At 46.7% G+C, this 23,668-nt stretch overlaps 1 protein-coding gene across 1 annotated transcript in view; it reads right to left on the bottom strand.

Moving 5' to 3' along the window:
• LOC147611348 (phosphomevalonate kinase, peroxisomal-like) overlaps window positions 1–22,633 on the bottom strand; it is a 103,021-nt gene extending 80,388 nt beyond the window's left edge. The window contains exons 1-5 of the mRNA XM_086784892.1: window positions 22,476–22,633; window positions 21,145–21,199; window positions 19,249–19,399; window positions 19,032–19,132; window positions 17,478–17,590 (exon numbers count right to left, since the gene is read on the bottom strand). Coding sequence (XP_086641018.1) covers window positions 17,478–17,590; window positions 19,032–19,132; window positions 19,249–19,399; window positions 21,145–21,152 — 373 coding nt within the window. The 5' untranslated portion in view covers window positions 21,153–21,199; window positions 22,476–22,633. The remainder of the gene's footprint in view (window positions 1–17,477; window positions 17,591–19,031; window positions 19,133–19,248; window positions 19,400–21,144; window positions 21,200–22,475) is intronic.
• Between the last annotated feature and the right edge of the window lie 1,035 nt (window positions 22,634–23,668).

The raw sequence follows: 23,668 nt of genomic DNA, 5'->3' as shown, positions 1-23,668 counted from the left end.
GGCAGGCTCAGCACCATCACATGGGAGGAGCTTGTGCCCATGGTCCTGGACCAGGAGGAACGATTCACGAACCCTCCTCAGGGTGGAGGTTCGGAGGCCTTTACTGGCCAACGGTCGAAAGGCCGTAACTCGGGCAAAGGGAAGGCTTCATCGGAGAAGTCTTTTGAGAAGAAGTCCGACGCTGATCGCGAGAAACTGAAGGCAGAGAGGACCTGTAATGATTGTGGAGAGAAAGGCCACTACTGGGGGCAGTGTCCCAAGCGAAAGACCGAGAAGGGTGAAGACTCCTCAGCAGCAATCACGAAGACTCCGGCTTTTGTGCACCTGGAGGTGATGGACACCGATGCTTCATTTTCTTCAGGCAGGGAGGAGATTGGGGGACTCTCCGCAACGGATACTCGGGAGTGGATTCTCGATAGTGGTGCTTCCAGGCACATGACTCCTTCCCGTTCCGGTTTACAGGATCTCTGCAGGTGTTCTGGTCATATACTTACTGGTGATACGTCCACTATCCCAGTTCACAGTGAGGGCAGGATGGAGATAGTTCCGATGGCAGAGGGGGGAAGCATTCCTCCCAGGTGTTGTATGTTCCGGCACTTGATTTTCATCTGTTGTCAGTGCATCAGGTTTGCAAGACTAGCGTACGGGTGGAGTTTGATGAGCATTTTGTTGCTCTCCGGGACAAAGCAACAGGCCAAGTGGTTTGGGAAGGCGGAGTGGAGAATGGAGTTTACAGGCTTTCAGCACTCCCTCTCCCAGGTCCTCAGGATTGTGATGAGTGGCAGTCTGGTAATGGCTACTCAAGTGTGGATACGCTGCAGGTACGAGCTTTCCGAGACCATGTGGTGGATAGCTTGCCAGTAGTAGATGGCAGCAGTTGGCAGGAACTTTCCAGTACTGATGTTGGTAGTTCTTGTGTTCATGAGTCAGAGGAAGCTGAACAGGTCACTTATGCTCTAATGTCTCGTCGTGTTCGGGACATAGAACTTCCAGTAGTTGAGGATGTTCTTTCCACGGGGACCTTTCGGAAAGCCAGGCAGGTGGCAGGTGCTTACTTGCAGAAGGAGGTGGTTTCTCCAGGCTTTGTGGTTCCGGATTCAGAGGGGGTGGTTGACAGGTTTCATCAGGTTTCCAGGACTTGCTTGTGCACCGTAACAGGTGTTGATCCTTGTGAGCAGTGTGATGTCTCTATGACTCAGAAGCTGTATGGTTCATTGATCTGGTTGATGGACACCGGATTGGACGGGAGCTTCCTGATGAGGCAGTTGAGCTCTTTGTTGCAGATGTCTCTTTGTGAGGCAGGATTGCGTTTCCTGTGGTTTCTGCAACATGCGAAGGATCATGGACTCTTGTACACAGGAGGGGGATTGTTGGATGGAGTCCGACTCCGCGGTTGGAGTGACTCGGTTTGGGGAGGAGATCCGGACACGAGGAGATCTACTTATGGCCCAGGAGCAATTTTACGGAGCAGGAGGAGGTTACATTGCAGGTTTGGTCTTCCACTGGAGGAACCCATGGTCATCCAGAGGCACTTTGTTCGTGAACAGATCGTTGCTGATGACATCTTGCTAGAGTTCTGTTCGACGGAGGACAGTACAGTGGACCTCTTCACGAAGTCGCTCTCTCGGGACTTGCTCAGGCGGCACCCCAGCTCCCAGTGGTTGGTTACACAGCCAGGAGCTGAGAGGGGGTGTTAGAAGTCATCTCCTGTCTAGTTTTATACACCAGGGCCTTTGTTGTGGGTGTGCCCGCCCTTATGAGGTGTTTTCCCATTTTTCCCCACTCCGTATTTTTCCCCTATTTTTTTCCATTTTTCTGAGGCTTGGGAGGGCTGCCAGAAGGTGCCAAGAGCAGTACAGTGCTGGCCGACTGGATGTTTATCAGTCGTGGGCACTCTTGCTGCTGGCCGACTGGTTTTGATCAGTTTTGGGCACCAGATTGCTGGCCGACTGCATTTATGCAGTCATGGACCTTTTTATCAGTCGTGGGCTTTTCCTTATGCTGGCCGACTGCCCTCTAGGGGGGTATATATAGGTCCTCAGCCCCCATACCTCATTTGTATCATTTCTCGGGATCTTCTTGTGTATATAGAGCAGAGTTACACGCCTACATCTCTCTCTCTCTTGTGCTGTTTTTCTGCCTGCGTTTTTGCTCTTGTGTTCCCAGATTTGGTCATCATCTCCGCTGCATATTCTGACAAAATATACATGTGTGATAGGGGAGTCACACACTCATACAGTGAGTTGACTTATCCCCACATGTCTCTCTCTCTCTCTCTCCCTTCTTCTCTGTGTATGTCTCCTACATGAAACCCTAACTCTCATCTCCCTTCAACTGGTATCAGAGCCATGGTTGTGTCCGTGTGTGTGCGGGTGTGTGGAGTCGTCTTCATCGCGTAGAAGAAGCTCGGCTATGGAGCCTTGAGCTTGGCACGAGCAGAGGAGACAGCGCTGGACTTTAGGCAGCGTAAGCAAAGCACAAGTCGTTGGCCATCATTGCCACGAACGAGTTGCAGCAAGGCGTTGGGCGTTAGACGCCTGGCCACAAGGCGTAAAATCACAACGGCGGTGATGAAACAGTCGGCTGGCGGAGCTTCGCTCGAGCTGCTGGTGAAAAGCGGAGGCCTTTAGGTGGACATCGTGGGGAAGCGTGTAGCGCTGGCCACTAGGCGGAGGCGGCGTCAACAAACAGGCCCCATCGCGTGTAGCGGTGGCCACGGCGGAGACTGTGCTGGCGCTTCTGCTGACTGCGCCCTACCCTGCCCCCCTACGCCGGCGCCTGGTAGCCCTGGTTGCCTCCCTTCTTCAGCCCGCCCTCGGCATTCTTCCTTTCGCAGCCTTCCAACTCCTCGACATCTATTGGAAAAACGAACATCGCTTGAAGTACAGCTCCGAAGTCTGCACTGTGCTTGAGCCGGACCGATACGATAGATCTGTATTCAAAGCCCAACGCAATGCCCTCCTTGCAATCGGAGCTTGTTTGCTGTACTGCACGCTTGAGGATATTCACGCCTGAGGAGTCCTTGAAAACCGGCCTTCAGAAAGCAAAGGGCGGTGAAACAAACACTCGCACATAAAACACTTCAACACCATTGAGGACCTAGAAAAGGAAAACAAACAGGGGGAGCTAGAGTGCTCCTGCAAATAGTACACGGACACCGATTGGCCCCAAATCGCAGTGGCGCCCCTTGCGGTATTTCTTTAATTGACTATAAGAGCTTTGATTACAATATAAGGCTGGTAATTCAGCCGTCCCAGTAGAACTCCTGAAGCCTGCAAAGAACCTGCATCTGGCTTCTTGTCCACACGGCATCCACAAATAAATCCAGCCATTGTTCATATCAAAAGACTCTCTCACATTGAATCTGCTTACAGAAGCTTTCTCCCATGATCAAGGCTGCCACAACCATCCATAGCCTCTCACACTATGAACAGCATCACACCCTGACACATCCAGTGCTCCTGCATCACAACACAGACTCCCAAACTGTCTCTCAAAAGAGTATCACAGCACAGCATAACATACAGTCGACACACCTGTACAAACCCTCTCTACCTTCCAAGGGTACTATCCATCTCTGTCATGGATTCCCTGTCCCCTGTCTTGTCAGTAGCAAGGCTGTACCATACATGTGTCCATTCCTGTACCTTCTGCCTGCATGTGACCTATCTCCTGGAGAAACCCAAATAACATGTTTCCTCGAGAAAACCTACGACCTGTTTCCACATGAAACCCTGAGGCCTGTTTCCCTTTGAAACTTCTGTTCTGTTTCCCATACATCTAGTTACCTGTTCCCTCATGAAACATCTGGTAACATAGAGATGCCCATAACTGTAGGTCCCACTGTTCCTTTCTAGCAGGAAGAACACAATCTGCTCCATGAGCACGCAGCCATGCGAGCTTGCTTCACTCCCATGCCAAGAAACATAACCAAGTGACCTTGTACTTGCAGCCGGAAACCCAAGTACATAGCTGAATTTGCAGCCAAACAAAAACAGCCCATAAACTGTCCCAAAACAGTCCCGAATCCAAAGCAAAGAGAAGCTGAAAGTTCCATCAGTTGAACGCCATCGACATGATGTCTATGTTCATGGAAAACCAACCTCTGTCCACCTTTGTATCAAGAGAAACCAACCCTTGTCTACTCTTCAACAGAGGGAGAGAGAGAGAGAGAGAGAAAGGAGGCCTGTGTCTCTGTTCTGCAGCACAGCACAGCAGCCAGCCCTTTAATCTCCAAAAAGCATGCATAAATAGACACTCAGATGCGCCTATATAGCTTGTAGCGCAGCCCGCCAGCAGTACCTTCCTGCTGTTAGTACAGGCCTGCAACTACCACCTGTACCAGCCGCCAGCCAACCTGCAACAGCCGTACAGATCTGCCACGTGGACTGTACCTGCACATGCGCCGCCTCCAATCAGCAGCAACCTGACCTGCGCCGCCTGTACCTGCATCGCCTGAATCTGCACCTGCAGCAGCAGTCTGACCTGCCACGTGGACAGTACCTGCACAGCAGCCGTACAGTCCTGCACAGGCTCTTCTGTGCGCAGCCAGCATGCAGTTCACCTCTCACAAAAAGCGCATGCTTCCTCAAGAGAGATAGGCGCCTGTATATCCAGATAAGCAGCCCTCCTAACTGGAAAAGCACACCCACACCAAAAGATAGGCGCCTGCTGCTTTTTCTGCCCGACAGCCCCTCTTTTACCAAAAAGCTCACACATGGCCCCAAAATAGCATAAGGGCCACGTTTCTTTAATGAAAGGCTTTATAAATGATTTTAAAGGTTTTTTAAACCTTTTAAGCTAAAATCTCTTTGCCCCCTTTCACACATGGGGTTATCCACACATGGGCTTCCATCTTCACTCCCACCTGATGCCATTCACACTGTCCACCATGTCCCCGTGCACATCTGCATCTTGTCCAGAGAAAAACACAGGGTCATGACAGTCCTTCATCTGCACAATTTTTTCTGCAGCAGCATCAGCACGACCCCCCCCTTTCCTGCAATCAGAAATTGCCTGAGGTATTTGCTTCAATTTTTTTGGGACTTGCAATTGAGCAGGTACAATCATCAATTGAGCAGGTACAGGTCCAAATTGCTCAATTTTTGAGCAAAATTGGCAACAATTAGGTGACATTGGTCACATTCCGCGTCAATTTGCAGGAAATTGGATGTCAAAATTTGGGGCTTTTGATGTAATTGTGCCATTGGGCATTCATACATGCTGTATGATGTGAGCAATCTCACATTTGGGGCAAATTTGCAGGAAATTGCAGTGTAAATCAAAGGGCTTTTGTGCCGATTGGGTTGATTTGCATGCAAGCACTGGCATTTGATGCTTTGGGCAATGTGTTGATGCTTGTCAAGCACTCAATGTGCCTGTAAATCAAGGGACTTTTATGTATTGGATGTATATGTGGCCAGGGGGAAGCATTGTGAAGACTCTGGATGCCTTCATGTGCGTCAATGTACCATGTATGATCAGAAATTGATCTTGAATCAAGGGGCTTTTCAAGATTTTATGCTTGTTGAGCTTGGCAAAGCAGCAAGGAAGACTTTTATGCCTTGAATCCTCAGAAATCCACTTGCGGTCAAGGGGCTTTTGCCTAATTTCTGTTCGGGACTGTTGTATGCAGTGGTGGGGACTGTCAAGGTCTGATTTTCACTCATTTGGACAGCCAGGAGAGCATTTTTTGCTGCTGTACTTGTTGGTACAGATTTGGTACAACTTTGTACAAGTTTTGGCATGGCTGTACACTGATTTGAGTGAGGAAAAGGCTCATTTTCAGCTGCTGTACTTGCCGGTACAGGTTTGGTACATCATTGGTGAGCACTTAGTACTGTTGTACAGTACTTTGGAAGGGGAACAGAGCACATCTAAGGTGCTGTCCTAAATCTGCAGCAACCAGATTTTGGTGATTTTATCACATACAGTGGGAGTAGAGTTGCATTCGTGCTTCCGCAGTGGGAGATAAACTTTGGGAGAACAACTGTGAGCACTTTGTGTGCCTTTGGTGCAGTGTTTGCACATCTTGCAGGGAGTCAGGCATTGACAAAGGTTGCATATTCCTATGGCAACCACAGGTGAGAGCTCTTCATTGCTTCACATCAAGAAGCTTGAAGGCTCACATAATTATGACATTTGGCAAACCCAGTGCTATAATGTGTTGCTCCAGAAGAAGCAGCACAAGTCCATCAAAGAAAGGGGTGTAATGCCCGCTTCTCTTACTGCTGAAGAATGGGAAGATATGGATGAGCTAGCAAGATCCACCATCATGTTGTCTGTGCCAGACACTTTACTTTTCAGCATACGTGAAGAGAAGACAGCTTGGGAAATGTGGCAAAGATTGCAGGACTTGTATGCCCAGCAAAGTGCCTCAAGCAAAGTGTATTGGTTGAAGAAACTCATAGGTCTTCAAATGAAGGAAGGGGCATCTATGGCAGCCCATCTAAATGAGTTTAATGGTGTTGTCAGCCAAGTCATCAATCAAAAGTTGGCAATGGACGATGAGTTCAAAGCCATCTTTCTCTTATGCACTTTGCCAGAGAGTTGGGACACATTCAGGACAGCCACTAGCAATTCAAATGCTATGCTGTCATATGCAGATGTGGAGGGTGCTCTCCTTCAAGAGGAGATGAACAGGAAGAACAACTCTGTTGGAAAGTCCAATGCAATGAATGCACGTGGGAGATCCCAGCAAAGGGGTAAAAGCCAAGAACGGGGAAGGAGCAAGTCCCGCTCCAAAAAGGACTTGGAATGCCATTATTGTGGCAAGAAGGGACATTTCAAAAAGCAATGCTACAAATGGAAGAATGATCAAAAGGAAAAGGGAAAAGGCAAAGACAAAGACAAAGATGAAGCCAAAGATGCAAAGCCAAAGGACAAAAGTGGAGTCAAGATTGAAGAAGTCAATGTGTCACATGCAGGTGACAGTGAGGATGAAGTCCTATTCACGTCTTCACTTGATGCCCATTCACTGCTTGCAAGAGATGGACATGGTATGCACTCCTGGATCATTGATTCAGGTGCCTCCTTTCATGTCACAGGTTGCAGAGACTTGTTTGTCAGGTATACTGCTGGCAATGAAGGAGTAGTTTATTTGGGTGACAACCATGCATGCTAGATTCTTGGCAGAGGTGATGTGAGGCTTGTGTTTTCAGATGGCTCACAACTTATGCTCCATGATGTCAGGCATGTGCCTGAGATCAAGAAGAACCTGCTTTCTACTGGACAGCTTGATGATGCTGATTATGTTACCACATTTGGTCGTAGAAAGTGGAAGATTAGTAAGGGCTCACTGGTTGTTGCCAGAGGCTCTAAGGTGGACACTCTTTACTTCATGCATGCTGGTGTTTGTCACCATGCTAATGTAAATGCAACCGAGCTGTCGGAAATCTCTCTGTGGCATAGCCGGTTGGGACACATGAGTGTCAAAGGAATGGAGCAATTGTCTCGTTTTGGTTACTTGCCTTCTCTAAAGTTCTCAAGTTTTCAGTTTTGTGAGCATTGTATATATGGCAGGCAACTCCAGTGCCCCTAAAGATACTCAGTTAGAGCTTGTGCATACAGATGTATGTGAGATGCCTTAGCTTTCTTTGGGAGGGGCAAAATATTTTGTGTCTTTTATTGATGATGCCACACGCAAGGTGTGGCGCAAGGTGTGGGTTTATCCTCTTCGTTTGAAGAGTGATACATTCTCAGTGTTTGAGAGGTTTGTTGCTCATGTTGAGAATCAAACAGGCAAAACACTGAAGGCTTTGCGTTCCGACAATGGTGGAGAGTATATGTCCAAACAGTTTCAGGACTTTTGTGATGCTAAAGGCATCAAGAGGGAGCTCTCTACTCCTTATGATCCTCCACAAAACGGGACAACAGAGAGGATGAACAGGACCATACAGGAGAAGGCCCATTCTATGTTGTCACATGCTGCGTTACCTCATGGTTTTTGGGCTGAAGCTGTTATGATAGCCGTTCATCTTATAAACAGGTCACCTAACACGAGGCTTGGTGGGAAAGTGCCAGAGGAAGTATGGACAGGGAAGCCTCTGTCCTACAAGCACTTGAGAGTGTTTGGTTGCGTTGCGTACGTGCACATACGCAGGGAAATACGCACCAAACTTGATCCTAAGTCTCACAAATGCATATTCCTAGGATATGGTGACAGAGGTGAAATGGGGTATAGACTTTGGGATCCAGTGAATAGAAAGATTATACGCAGCAATGATGTCATTTTTGATGAAACATGCATGTATAAAGAGCCTGCAAGGCAACAGGAGCCTGGCAGAGTCATCTTTGATGATGATGGACATCATGGACAACAACCAAGGGCTGTAAATCAGACATTACAGCAGCAAAACCAGCCCTTAAATGGTGCTAGAAATGGTCCAAATGGACAGCCAAAGATGGCAGAAGATATCCCTATGGATATCCCACAGTTAGAGGAGATACCGGGCATGATCTTTCAATCTTATGGCATGGAACAGGAGCCACCAATAGGTGATATGCAAGCTGGACAGCAACCTGCAAATGATGGTCATTGGGTACGGAGGTCCACAAGACCCTCCAGAGCCCCTGACAGGTTTGTTCCAGGGGTTGACTACTTGATACTCACTGACTGTGGGGAGCCCTCATGTTATAAGGAGGCTTTACAGAGGGCAGACAAGGCTCTTTGGGAGCGTGCTATGAAGTCAGAGATGGATTCTCTGCACAAAAATGGAACATGGAAGTTGGTGCATTTGCCTACAGGCAAGAAGGTTTTGCCATGCAAGTGGGTTTACACGCTCAAAGTTGCACCTGATGCAAAGCCAAGATACAAAGCCAAGTTAGTGGCTAAGGGCTTCACGCAGGAATATGGTGTGGACTTTGATGAGATCTTCTCTCCACTGGTCAAAATGACCACACTTAGAGCTGTATTAGCTTTGGTTGCTCATGATGATCTGGATTTGATTCAGATGGATGTGAAGACTGCTTTTCTTCACGGTGATCTCCATGAGGAGATATATATGCAACAGCCAGAGGGTTATGCAGTGAATGGAAAGGAGAAGCTTGTATGCAAGCTGAAAAAGAGTCTTTATGGGCTCAAACAGGCACCAAGGGAATGGTATCATAAATTTGATACATTCATGAAATCCCAGGATTTCAGGAGGCGTGACATAGATCACTGCTTATACACCAAAAAAGCTTTGGATGGCAATCTATTGATCCTCATCTTGTATGTTGATGATATGTTGATTGCCGGGAAATCTCGTAAAGAGATGGATGCCTTGAAGAAGAGGCTGCATCAAACCTTTGATATGAAGGATTTGGGTGATGCAAATCACATTTTAGGTATGCAGATACTTCGGGACAGAAATCAGCATGTGTTGTATTTGTCTCAGAAGGAATACATTGGCAAAGTTTTGCAGAGGTTCAATATGGACGGGGGGAAGAAGACTAGTACTCCTTTGCCTCCATATGCGAAACTCAGTGCTATGGATAGCCCACAGTCGGATAGTGACAAGGCTGATATGGCCAAGATTCCGTATGCTTCAGCTTGTGGCAGTCTCATGTATGCCATGGTTGCTACTAGGCCGGACATTGCATTTGCAGTGGAAGTGGTTTCTAGATACATGGCCAAACCTGGCAAGAAGCATTGGGAAACAGTGAAAGGTGTCATGAGATACCTAAAGGGCACACAGGATATGTGCATATGCTTTGGCAAACAGGATGCATTAGTGCATGGTTACACGGACTCGGATTATGCCGGTCATCCAGATAACCGGAAGTCTACTACCGGTTATGTGTTTACATTCACAGGAGGTGCTGTGTCATGGATATCCAGGATGCAGAAGTGCACTGCCTTATCTACTACAGAGGCCGAGTATATTGCAGCCACAGAGGCCTGCAAGGAGGCATTATGGCTATCTCGGTTAGTGGTTGATTTGGGTTATACAGGGGATATTCCATTGTTGCATTGTGACAGTCAGAGTGCCTGTATCACTTCATCAAAGAGGTGATAGAGAACAAGCAAATTCAGCTTGTTAAGATTCATACGGATGACAACCCGCTGATCTGTTGACAAAGAGTTTGCCTCCAGAGCGGTTTGCTCATTGCAGACACTTGATGGGCATTGGATGAGACCAGTTTCAGCCTTGATATGGCCTTGTATATTATCATGTACATGCTGTTTTTTTTTTTCTTTCTTTCATTTAAGGGCACTTTGCCTTTAAGTGGGAGGTTGTTGGGGTAAAGGCATTATGCCCACCCTTGTAGTGTGTACAAGCCCATAAGTTATAGTACATAGTACAGTTAGTACTTTTAATGTACTAAGTGCACTATGTGTACTAGTGCAAATATACATGTGTGATAGGAGAGTCACACACTCATACAGTGAGTTGACTTATCCCCACATGTCTCTCTCTCTCTGTCCCTTCTTCTCTGTGTATGTCTCCCACATGAAACCCTAACTCTCATGCCCACCCTTGTAGTGTGTACAAGCCCATAAGTTATAGTACATAGTACACTTAGTACTTTTAATGTACTAAGTGCACTATGTGTACTAGTGCAAATATACATGTGTGATAGGGGAGTCACACACTCAAACAGTGAGTTGACTTATCCCCACATGTCTCTCTCTCTCTCTCCCTTCTTCTCTGTGTATGTCTCCCACATGAAACCCTAACTCTCATCTCCCTTCACTTATTGTACCGACGACTGTACTTGCTCTACCAGCCCATGTACCTAATGTTCCCCATTCTATACCTTCTATACTAGCTCTATTGGTGCTGCCCGACCTGTTTTGGTTGCCCATGGTGTTGCTCCCTGACTTGTTTATGGAGCCTGGGGTCATGCCCGAGTTTATATTTCACCAGTGTTTTGGATTTATGGTATATGTGGAAGTATTATTTGCTCCAGCTGAGTTTTTCACATACAGCATCTTGGAGACCTATGGTGATCACGCAGCTAGTCTATTTTGTGCTTGGGATCATCTCAGGCCAGCCCTCAGACAGTGTGTTCCAGTTGCCTCAGAGGAGCAACTTCGGCAGCCCTTGGTTTGGAACCCCCTCGTCCGTTAACCTAGTGGCCACATGCTAGGGGCCTGACCGCATATATCCTTGAGCATGGGACCAGCCAAGTCTCTCAGAGATTGGATTGCACACAAGCAGCTACCTCAAGAGGAGCAGGAGAGAGGCCTGACAAGGATCCGGGGTAGTGACAAGCTCAACATCGACATAGACTCAGCTATTCCTCAGGAGTGGATGACTCCTATTCCAGAACCGACCCCCCCGGTGTGGTTAGGCGTGTTTACCAGACACGATATTCTTGTGGCCGTCCATGGAGCAGATGAGGACAGTGGTCTACTCACTTTCTCTATCGGATCCCATGGCAGACTGGACAGATCAGAGCACCCCTTGGAGGATCTCAAAGGCTACACCTTGCAGAGGGTGAGGGTGATTGGTTTTCGGGCACAAGAACGGCACATATATCCAGCACCAGCCAAGGTGGCCAGGGAGAGACTATGGCGGCTATGGATTTGGGAGTGCCGATCTCTTACGCGGCTATAGTGGGACCCAAGAGAGAGGGCTTGGCATGATCCCACAAATCGGGAGGAGACTCTAGATGCCCCCTTCTTTGCATATACAGCACGGCTTGGCTGTGCAGGATCCAGATGCCTTAGATAGATGGCACTCCGGCAGCAACAGCACACTGGCTGTCTCAGGGCCTATCACAGCGCTTCCTTTCAGATTTTTGGAAGAGGCTTTGTGACAACTTCCGACCGAGGAAGATCACTCTCTTTCTTTGGCTGATGGCACATAGGAGTTTGGCAGTCGGTCCTTGGCTAGCAGTTGGAGGTCGGTCAATAGCTTGCCCGAGGTGCGGCCACCCCCAGGAGTCTCAACGACATTGCCTTTGGGATTGCCCGAAGGCTCAACAGATTTGGCAACGGATTCTCCGCATCTTTGCTATGGACAAGGCATCGACCCGGATCATCACTTGGGGTACTGTCGCTTGGACCACCGAGGCTAGAGTGGTCAGGACTAGCCCTTCAAGTCTCCCACCATCGTATTGCAACAATACGTCCCACCGACAAGTAACTGGCGACCAAGCTCCTGCCAGAGATGGGAGATTTGCAACAGCATAGCAGCCTGGCACATTTGGCATGGTAGATGCAACAAGGCCATCGAGGGTACCCACACTTTGCCGGCTGAGACCATTAGGAGCATCTAGCTCGATATCATTCACACCCTCCTCCGCGGTCAGTGGGGGAAGCTACAGGGAGGTTCTGACCGGATGCGAAAGCGGCGGGAAGCCTTCTTGAGACTTTGGAGGCCTGGCCCTTTCCTCACAGATAGGGGCGGCGACCCCATTTGGCATTACATACCACCTGTGTGGTTGTTTCTCCCCCCCCCTATATGAGATAGCCTTCTCCTCACAGAGGAGCCAGCCGGAGGAGAAGCATCTCTCCCCCTTTGATCACTCATTTCTCGCCCTTATATGAGGCGAGTTTGTATTTAGCCCGTCGCAGTTGTACTTAGCCCCTTGTGGCTGATTTTTCTTTAACTAATTGAAGGATCTTTTTCCCATTAAAAAAAAGACATGTCATGATCAAGAAGATTAGTACCCTCAAGAGAAGTGGTGGTTTACACATTCATGGTATTTTGGGGCTTCTTTTGATGATAGCCCCTGTGTATGGTCACATATGTTGCACATAGATAATCCCGCATCTCCCATGGGGAGAGGTGTATGGTCACATGATGTTGCACATAGATAATCCTGCATCTCCCATGGGGAGAGGCGGTTTACACACATTCATGGTATTTTGGGGCTTCTTTTGATGATACCCCGTGTATGGTCAAATGATGGTTGCACATGATGGATAATCCGGCAAGGGGGGGTCGGCCCATTCCGGCCTCTATGTGGTGTCAAACGTGCACATCTCTCTTTTACAGTTTTGTGAAATTAAATGGCATATGTTTAAGGTTGTGGCCAATTTAAGTGTTTAATTGCATTAATGGTCAAGAGTTTTGTAAAACGCCTGTCCACTCAAAGCTACAGTGCACCCCTCTGCTGCACCCGTTTCTCCTTCACCTCTTCGTTTTCCTACCATCTCCACCTCTTCTCTACCATGAGCCCATCCTCACCTATCGCATGCAACTGTCTGCCTCTTCTCTGATTTTAGTTTGTTTTATTTTATTTCTCTGCTATTGTCTGCCATCTTCTCCCTCTGCTGCTGCTGCTCACCTTCTTCTCCCACTGCTGATGTCTACCATCTTCTTCTTTTTGCCCGTCGCTACCACACGCATATTCGCATGTCATTCCCCGCTCTCCCCTCCGCAGGTTTAGAGCTAGGCCTACTATAATGCACACCCAGCAACACACACACCCCCGCCCCCTGCGGGCGGGCAGCAAGGGCATCAATAGCCAGAGAGCTGGTGGGACCCCTGAGGCAACGCTGCGTACTGGATGTGGACAGCGAGGTGGTCCCACCCACCCTGCAGGAGGAGATCCAAATTAAATTTTGCCAAGATTCCAATTCTTTCCCAGGATAATGATCAGGCAGTCCTTCCTCCCCCCCGCCTTCTCCCTTCCCCTCCCCCTCCACCTCCCCTCTGCCCGGTCCGTTATCTTCTACCATTCTCGTTCCGCCATCCCCGACAACGGCACAGCAGTCCTCTCCTTTCCCCTTCTGCGTCACCCTCGGTAGGGCATGGGACTGTGACACATTGACATCCACTATCCGCACGAGAGGGGACTTCAACAGCAGTCCTCTCCTTTCCCCTTCTGCGTCACCCTCGGTAGGGCATGGGACTGTGACACATTGACATCCACTATCCGCACGAGAGGGGACTTCAACATGTTAGAGGGGGGCTTGAATATTATCGATCCGGATGTTCAGTGCAGGGCGTTGCTTTGCAAACTTGTGGTCAAAGGTTTCCTACTAGGCGCTGAGCCTTGGAAGGATTTTTTCTTCGTCTCAGATTTCCGGATGTACACCCAGGGTCGAGAGAGACTGGATGCCCAGCACACGTTTTTTGTTCACAGAGGCTAATATCAGAGCACCATCTTCCCCTCTTATTGTAGCCATTGTTAGAGCATGGAGAAGCATGAGATCTTTTTTGCGACAAAGGCTTCTTAGGTCTTTGGATGAGGCTAACCGACAACCTATTATGTGGAACGATTAGGGATGAGGCTGGTCGGCCACTTGGTGCATCTCGTTATATGCAGTGGTCAGGATGGGAGAGATGTGCATACACGCATCTTAGGGGCTCCTACATTCGTATTGATCAGATTGATGCAGCTATTCCGCATGAGTGGCTTTCTGGGACCTTTCATGGAGACTATCATCCGAGTTGGCGGAGTTTTTTCGAGGATAGGCATACCTCTGCAAGTCATTGCTCTCCCGGGCCAGGAGGCTACAGATTGCATCATTTACTCTATCATGCCTGGAGGGAGATTGAGGAGATGTAGTATGGAGGAGATCATCCCAGATACGAGGCTTAGTCCAATGAGGATTGTTGGTCGTTCGGGGAAGCATTGGTTCATTGACCCTTCTCCTTAGATAGTGATTCATGGCTCTTGGTGTTTGTGGTTATATGGTGACAGTCCTATCAGATATCTTCAGTGGGATCCAAGAGAGTGGGAGTGGATTGATGCTTTCGATCCTTTGAAAAGCCTTCCTTTTTTCAGTTTCACCGTCCGGAATGCCAGGCTTCTCCTCACTCGACACATGCATAGGATCCCTACTCTCAGCATAGTAGCAACAGAACGGGAACGGGAACGGAACGAAAGCCCCATTAGGGGAACGGGAACGGGCCACAAGGGGAACGGAAACGAGGGGGAACGAGAGAGAGAAAGAGAGGGAAAAGTAAGTAGCCTTGCTGCCTTGCCTTGGAAAGTAGGAGTCAAAGTCTAAAGAGACTCCAGAGAGGAGCCCACTCGTGACTCAGAGCTGTCAAGTATCCACGCCGCACGGGCCTAGGAAGTACGTGGGCAGGCGACAATAGGGTACGTCGCTCAAGGATATCCACAGGCGGCTCGCAACAACAGGTACACTTTTTCTCTTTTTTTTTTTGTTTTCTTGGCCAAACATAAAAAACGTTCCCCAAAGGGGGAACGGCAGCCAAACGTTCCATGAAACCGTTCCCCCACGTTCCCCTGGCCGTTCCCATGCCAAATCGTTCCCCCATGCACGTTCCACCCGGTTTAGGCATCTCAGCCTTGGGGGAACGCGTTCCACCGTTCCCAAGGGGTGGAAACGGCGTTCCCCTGCTACTATGACTCTCAGGCCTCATTGGGAGAGCTATGATATTTCTCCAGTGATACAGCGAAGATATTGGCATAGACTTTGGCACTCATACAGAAGGAGCCAGATCTCTCATTTCTTTTGGTTATTCTTACATGGTGGTCTCCCCACCAAGCAATGGAGAACGGTTTTCGATGTAGCACCTTCCTGTCCTAGGTGTGCGGCAGATTCTGAGACTGTACAACATTGTTTATGGGGACGCAACACTGCACAGCAGATTTGGGGTTCTATAGCCCAACTCATGCGCAAATTGAGTGGCCGAGCCATGCATGTGACTTGGGGGGGCAGTTGCTTGGCTCTCCCAGTCTAGTCCGTAGCTTTTTTACGAGGGTAGTGGTACAGATTCTGCTATTTTTATTCGTGGAGGTATTGCCCAGCATGGTTTATTGCAGGATGTTCCTCACTCTGATTATACACCCCCCAAACAGAGGATTGACACCAGTTGGGAGATTGTTGCCAGTATTACAGCATGGCAGATTTGGAGAGCTAGATGCATAGAGGCTATTGAGGGTGTCCAGATTTTTGGATCTCAGTGCATTAGTACTATATGGGGTGATATCATCCATAAGAATCATCCATACTCTTATGGCTACTTGGGCTCGCATTCAGGGGCCCTCTCATTCTGCGCAGGTGAAGCACGTGATATTATGCGGGAGTGGGACCATGGCATCTTCTTTTCCTCTAGTACCACAGGTTTAACATGGCATCATGATGCTCCTCAGTGGTTGAAATCACCTTACATATTGGGGTGATTCTATTCTTTTCCGGCTTATAGCTGTGATTGTTGTATGTTTTTTTCAGACTTAATAGAAGTCTCTTTCTGGAAAAAAAAAAAAACATGTTAGAGAACCCACATGACAAACAAGGAGGAAGACTTGACACTAGCTTGGGGGCCGAGTACTCTGACTAGGAGGAGTTGACACTCACCATAAGAGGACAGGACCCCTGGCACCTACCAGAATTCCAACACATACATGGCAGCCTCCACTTTTCTAGGTCTGACAGGAGGATGCACAGACCAAACCTCTCCCACATTGACAGATTTTATGTGGATGAGTGGGCTTCCAGCCAGGGAGGCATTATTGGCATCGTTGTGCAGGCACCTTGTTGAGGGACCATGCCCGTGTCTCCTCCTCCACCTAGAGGACCCCTGGAGACCAGAGAGCAGCAGAGAATCCACATCCCAAAGAGCCTGATCCAGGACACCAGAATTGGCACCCAGATCGAGGAGATTTGGGGAGCTTCAGACAGGGATCAGCGCAGAGAATCTAGATTTGGGTCTTGGAGAGATCGGCTCACTCTTACACAGGGCAGCCCAGGATAGATTCATCACATTCTGGGAACAGGAGATGAGCCTTCACAGTAGCCTCTCTTCAGCGACTTCAGGAACAGACCCAGATAGCTCGTGGTTGGAATCCCAGATGGAGAGTTCCTGCACAGAGATACGCTCGATAGAGGAGAGGAGGGTGGAACTCAGGTATCATGCCTGTGCTTCTTTTTGGACCCATGCAGGAGACAAGGTCATGGAGGATTTTTTCGAGCTGACAGGCATGCATCAATGCAGAGACGGGGTCTGAATGGTACCATTGAGTCAGATCCCCCCCCCACCCCCTGACTTCCCTCCATTGGAATGATGGAATCTCTTTGCATTCCTGAAAGTGTATTCAAAGAATGGGTGACTAACTGTAGAATTACCTCCTGAAATCCACTCCCATTCTCCCAGATCCCGCTAATGGCACATCATCCATAAAGCCATTGTCTCCAGTTCCTTATCCGGTAGACTCCAGTCTGACTTGCAAAGCTGTCCGACAATGCACACTGGCCCTGAATCCTAATCATCCTGTGTACTGAACGTACAGAAAAAGATCATGACATCACCAGACAATCTATAAAGGATTGGCCTGAGCTGTGCTCGCATTTCTTCTTTTCCAGCTGACCTACATCACCCCTCCATGTGCTTTCTACTCAGAAGTTTTGGCAAGCTTTTCATGGCACATGCAGCTTTGAAACATGCCTATTTTGGGACTTCCGGTTGTAACTGCGCGCATCAAGGCATAGAATGTGATTATCTTCAATGAGTCATGAAGATTGTGGTGATTGTTTGATTGGGAAGTTTATTTAGCACAGCTAATATCAATCTTAAACCATATACCAAATTATATAATGCTGCAAATATGAAGATTGTTTGTGTCACCTTTTAACAAAAGCTTCTTGAAATGTTGTTGTCTTTCACTATCTTGGCAAATAACCTGACCAGCCACTACAGCTAATTGCAATGCTTTCTCCACAAAAGTGTTTCCATCTTCGCTGCACAAACCACAAACCAAAGATTAAATTCTTTTTCCCCCCTGCCATGGTTTCCTAGCTTGTGCATGCACCATACCACATATCTAAATTACAACTAAACAAACAGTGAAGCAGCAACACCCAAAGTTAATATCCTGTCAATGTAAAATGATTCTCAATATGCTGAATCCTCCCAGACCATATCTTATCTATCCCCCAATCTAGTCTAGGTAAAACTTAGCAAGAAGGCATAGAGTAGTACAATAAGCATCACGTTAAAAGGATTCACCTTGCACTAGTCCTGTCCTCAAATGAAACAATGTGCTTCATTGCCTTCAAACTTTGGCCTTCACCAACTAAAAGTCCAACTATACTTTTGCTTGAAAGCCAGGCCCACCCACTCAAAAACTGATAACCACCCTAGAGTTATGATGACGCTGATCCCTGCCTAAGACAATAATTTGAACAAAATTTTGGCCCCCCTGCTGGCAAAAGTCATTTACCATTTCAGTCCAAGGGCATAGAGAAATTCAAGATGATATCTGGCAGATATATATCCATAGGATATAAATATACACACTATCCCCCATGATGAATCATCATAAGCCTATACTGAGATCAGTTCTTTATGCTCGCGGCAGATGGGTGCTACAATACTTGAGTACCCACATGGCATGCACTTTGAATCTCCATGAGTCAAACTTAGAGCTTCATCATACAGACTCCACATTGAAGCTAGGGAGAAAAGGCACTCACACAAGAATCAAAAGCTACGAGTATGCCAAAATTCAAGACTAAGGCTAGTCAATATGAGGACCAAAGATTTAAAAGCATGCAGCATGTCCCTTGTGTGACATAGGAGAGATTGAGACACAGAAATATGATCTATTCGCATGCCTCATCTACTACAAGGTCGAAAGTAACTTCCATTGAGTTTCTCAAGAGGGTTTCAGACTTCCAGTGTCATTCAATCCAGTGACCACCAGCATGTTTAGGCCTCTTTCTAATAGACACAAGTAAACATAGGGGCAGTCTGTTGAGGTTCATAGAGACTGTTGCGCACCCGCAGAGCCTACTCATGTCATTCTCCCATGCTACTGAGACAAAAAGTTGGCTGAACCAATCATGATAACTCACACATACTTCATTTTTCACCACTGTTGCAAGGCCACCAGAAAGCAAACACCCAATGCCCTGGACTCAGACCACCACCCTAAGACAAGAAGCGATGAGCATATGGAGACATCTGAATGCACAACGGCCCATTCCTGGCCCAAAGAATCCTACTGAAGAGGCCGAGGTGCAGATGCTCTGGATGCTTTAGGGCACACTTCTAGACAAACAATTAACATTATTTTCTGTTTGTATGGATCGTAAAACCAGAAATCGTGTAAAGTCATCACATAAACAAGAAGCAATACCCTTAACTACCCATTATGAATACATGAATGCATTTACTCACTTTGAAGGATTGACTTTTTGTAATGTAAAATCCCTCAAGGACAGTTTGTAAACTGTCTCCTTAGAAAGCTGAGGAGACAGAATAGTCACGTCTGTCCAAGACTGTAGAACATGGTAAACCACAATTGAAATTTGAAACAAAACATAAGTACTTTAAAGTAAGGTTTCGAAACAAATGTAAGGAAAAACGCATTGAATTAGCAAGCAAAAACACTTACCCAAGCCCAACTATCCTCGCTAAGTGTGGAGTAAATAGGCTTCACTATAGCGAAAAACCGAGCAGACGTAGAGAGAACAAGCCCTGCATTGGGCCATTCAAGTACCAAATAAGCACCAGTAAGCAGTACCTTTCCTGGAGCAGATACAACCCTGCCAAAATCAAAAAACATCTGAAGTCATAAACCCACGCATTTGGGTGCAAGAAAATAAATATGCACTATAAGCAAAACATGCAAAGTCTCCTCTATGATATCTTACTCCTTAAAATTGTCATTTTAAAGACATAGAACCAACAAATGATCAGGAAAATAGCCATCTGAGGTGGTTGCATTAACTGACAAGTGTATTTTATGGGTTTTGTAGGTGGTATGTATTGCCCCTAGGCTCATTTTAAATTTGAAAGGTTTAATGACCAATGTGTAAGTGGCAAGTTCACATGACACTTAAATAAGGGTGGATAAGTTATAACATGGATGGACAACTTATAAATTGGGCATCCCAATTTAAATACAAATGTGGACAATTTCAGCGAGTGTGGACAACCCACCACATGAAACTAAACGTTTGGATACACAGGTACTTGTCAAATCACATGTTTGGACACACGAGGAGGGTCACTTGTCAAGAGGCTGCCCTCCAACATGGCATCCACCACTTTTCTACACATGGACAGCCCATGACTAGCCATGCAGAGCCCATTCTCCATGGTTTTTGCTTGGGCAACTAAAAAGTGGTTTTTGCTTGGGGAAGTGGAGAGCAACACACTAATCAAGAAATGATCAAGAGAGTAGCCATCTGTCACATGCACACCCTTCAGGTGTACAAGTGACATGGCATCATTTCTAGCATTGGAATCATCATCAAATATTTATCAGATATTTATTTCCAATCGTGGGGGTGCTGTCTTTTCCCTGTCGGCCGGTAGGTTTGGCTCCTCAAGTAAGGCCCACTATTTTTTCTGCTGGCCGACTTGCTTTTTATGTTGGCCGACTGGATTTTATCCCAATCGTGGGCTTTCTTGGGGCTGTCGGCCTGTTTTGCAGTGGCCGACCAGCAGCCCCAGCCCATATATACTGTGGGCCTTGGCCCCCCACTCAGTTTGTACCAGATATTGTGTATATAGGAGAGTTTATAAAGCACTTCTCTCTCCAGCATTTATGTGTTTCTGTTCTCTCAGTTGTTTGTCTCATTTCCGCTGCTCATTCCGACAGTAGGTGGTTGTTTCTCGCTAAGAGCTCTCGAGTGTCCTTGCTATCTACACTCATGGAAAGCTGGTATAAATACACCTCACGCTTGGCTGAAAATGAACACTTCTTTTGGCAGGTAAGGCATCAGAAGGACCTCTACATAACAAGTGCAGAGACCCGTCACAATGCCCGCTCCTGTAAAAGAGAGATTCGTGAATAATGAAAGTGAGCTGAGAGGTCAGAGTGGATAAAGAGATTGAGTAATCAAGATTGGTGATGTGTGTACAGGTGATCAATGTAACCAGAGTCCAAGTCGTGGTGCAAGTGGTAAGCACCCATCCCTGCCACCACCTCATGAGCTTGTGCCAGAGAGTAACTGTGAGCTACAACCTCTATTGATTGCCACAGGTAAACAGTTAAGACACCTACTGCTGACTTGGCTATATGGACTGCTAGAGTCATCATAGAGGAGACTACGCAGCTGATTTCACTACCGAAAAGACTACAAAATCCGACTTCCAAGAAACCATCATATAAGATAACATGAATTCGAACAAATGATGCATCAGAGTTTCCAAACGCAGCAAAATCTGAAATGTATTTTAATGATGTTTACTTAAGGTCGCAAGGTTATGCTGATGTGCAAATCATCAACGAAGATTAAGTGAAAGTGTGCAAGCCTACTAAAGAAGTTAAGAGACAACTTACACGGCCATGGAAGATTTTGATGCCGTTGAACTCAAAGCCACAGCACGTATATCCCCTGTTTCTACAAGCAAAAGAATTAGTGAATCAAACATGCTTGTATTCAATACAGAACCATGATAGAGAGAAATTATTCAACATGTTCTTGATCCAGAATTCTGAATAAGGGTAGTAGTAGGCTTAGAACGAAGCTAAAGGGTCAATTGCTAAGGTCAAAAGTGATAAATTTAATACTATTGCAGCATGATCATCGCCTACGTTCCCTTTAGGATGAAATTTCTAATAGTCATCTTCAATAAGACCCAGTGAGGAGCCCATTAAAATTTCTAGGAGAAGTCAATCCAATGGTCACATGCATGCTTCCATCCTTCATGGACGGCATTGTGACATGGTCACCAGATTTAGTGAGGAACCCATTGGAATTGCCAGGATAATTTAATTTGTATAAATTAATTGCTCTGATGTTGTCACCCCGAGCAGCATTGTAATATAATCAGCCACTCTCGCCACTATACCCTCAGAATTGATTTGTGAGGGATGAAGTCTATTACACAGTCTCTATTGATTGGGCTGAAATCCAGTGAATGATTTGTATGAAGGTAAGCATGTATGTGTGAGATGGCCCATATACTCACACAAAGTACAAGCCACTTAACCTGCAAACCCTGGCTACTGTGAAATTGACTCTAAGCTCAACAAGTAGATTTCAAGAATGTCTAGGTTGTCTTCTTCTTTTTTTATTTTTCTTTTGTGAGTTGTATATACTATAGGTGTCAAGGGTTCAAACTGACAACCCTTGTTTTTTTTTTTTTTTTGCAAGAGTAGTATTGAAATTTTTGTTTTTTTCCCTTTTTTTTCCCGACTGGCCTTAGGCCCAAGATCCTCCCGTAGTTACTGATTTTTCACCGCCCGTAGGTGCTTAATTATCCGCCCGTCGGCGCTTAATTATCCACCCATAGGCGATGCCACCAAAGAAGCACCAAGAGGCAAACACCTTCACCACTTGAGCACTGAAACTACGAGATTCGAACCCTCTACCTCCACACACACACACAGGCAAGCGCTGTAGCTCAGCCGTAGCACCCTAACACCCCCTGTTGGGTGGCAAGGTGGTACGATAGCCACAGGGGCGATCCATGTCTGTCTGTGTCTGTGCAAAAAGTGAAAAGCTGGAACAGGGGGTGCTGTGCTCACACAGATCATGCACGATTAACTCATAGATGAAGACACGGCATTTGGGTACTCTTTGTGGGTGTTTTTTTCCTTGCATCTTGCAGTATTTCCGACCAATAAACCATTGCATGATACAGAAAAGGGTAGAGAGCGCAGTTTACCTTCTTGAGTCGTTGATGATTTGCTCTTCGGGTCACGTGCTCTACTCACGTGTGCTCCTGATCACGTGCCTTACTGCCTGGGATGACCCTGGCATGCTAGCACGAGAGAGTATCGTGGACCGAAGTGCCTTCTGGTCGACTCCTCTTTTTTTTAAGGGAGTCCTACTCCCATATTCTTCATTAATTAAGGTTTAAGCTTTATACATTAAAATTTTCTTTTTCTTTTTTTGACAAATAATATTTATTTATATTAACTATTCAAAATCAGACATACATCACCCCCAAAGACTCAACTATCTACTCCTTTTTAACCTCATTCAAGATTTTACAAAGAAATTACCAACTTTTATCCTCACACAAGAAACTAGACTGATCCCACAAGATCTGATACCCCAGTAATAAGCGAGCCTCCATCATGGCCTCAGTAGTGCAACCCCCCCGAGGAGATTGTTTTCCTAACATACCCCCATGCTTTGACCACACCTTGACAGTAGGTCTAGTGCGAATCGGATTCTCAATAAAGGCCACAAAGGTGTGATCCATCTGTTTTTCCTTGCGGTACCATCTCTGAGTTTTAGGACCAAATCTTGGAGGTCTTTTCTTCTCAATCCAACACCTCACCTGCACAGCAGCCACCAACAAACCAACATTAGGGAGAGAACCCTAGTATGCATGAAGCTCAGCCAAAATTAGGGAAATAATCAAGGCATATTCCTCTGCAGATTCTGAATCAACAAATCCAACTCCAGAGGACATTCCCAAAACACATGTTTGCCACTTTCTATTGAAGACCTGCATCTAGGGCAAATGCCACTAGCCATGTTTCTTTTTTGCAGCTTATAACCAATAGGTAATGCCCAACATTTCACAAAAAAACTTGAAATTTCCTAGGGACCTGGCAGTTCCAAATCAAGTGCCATCTCTTTTTCTAACTAGAGGCACTCCACTTTACATTCCATATTTTGTTACAATACATAACATTGGCATCCCCTTTTCTCGTTAATGCATAAATATCCCCAGTTTTGCCCTCCTTTAATTTGACACCATTAATCCAAGACAAGTCCTTGATCCAGACTGAAGTATTAGTGGCAGTGGAGCATAATTCACTATGCAACATCTCCATCACCTAAGTCATCAAGTCTCTCTCTCTCCTGGTTAACTGAAACTCCTTAGATAAGAGGTTCACCTCTTTC

This window comes from Cibotium barometz, chromosome 47, assembly GCF_041138505.1.
Source record: "Cibotium barometz isolate CiBa-2024 chromosome 47, ASM4113850v1, whole genome shotgun sequence".
In the NCBI taxonomy this organism is placed as follows: Eukaryota; Viridiplantae; Streptophyta; class Polypodiopsida; order Cyatheales; family Cibotiaceae; genus Cibotium; species Cibotium barometz.
The sequence above is the reverse complement of the archived record's forward strand: the minus strand, read 5'-3'. Positions and strand labels throughout refer to the sequence as shown.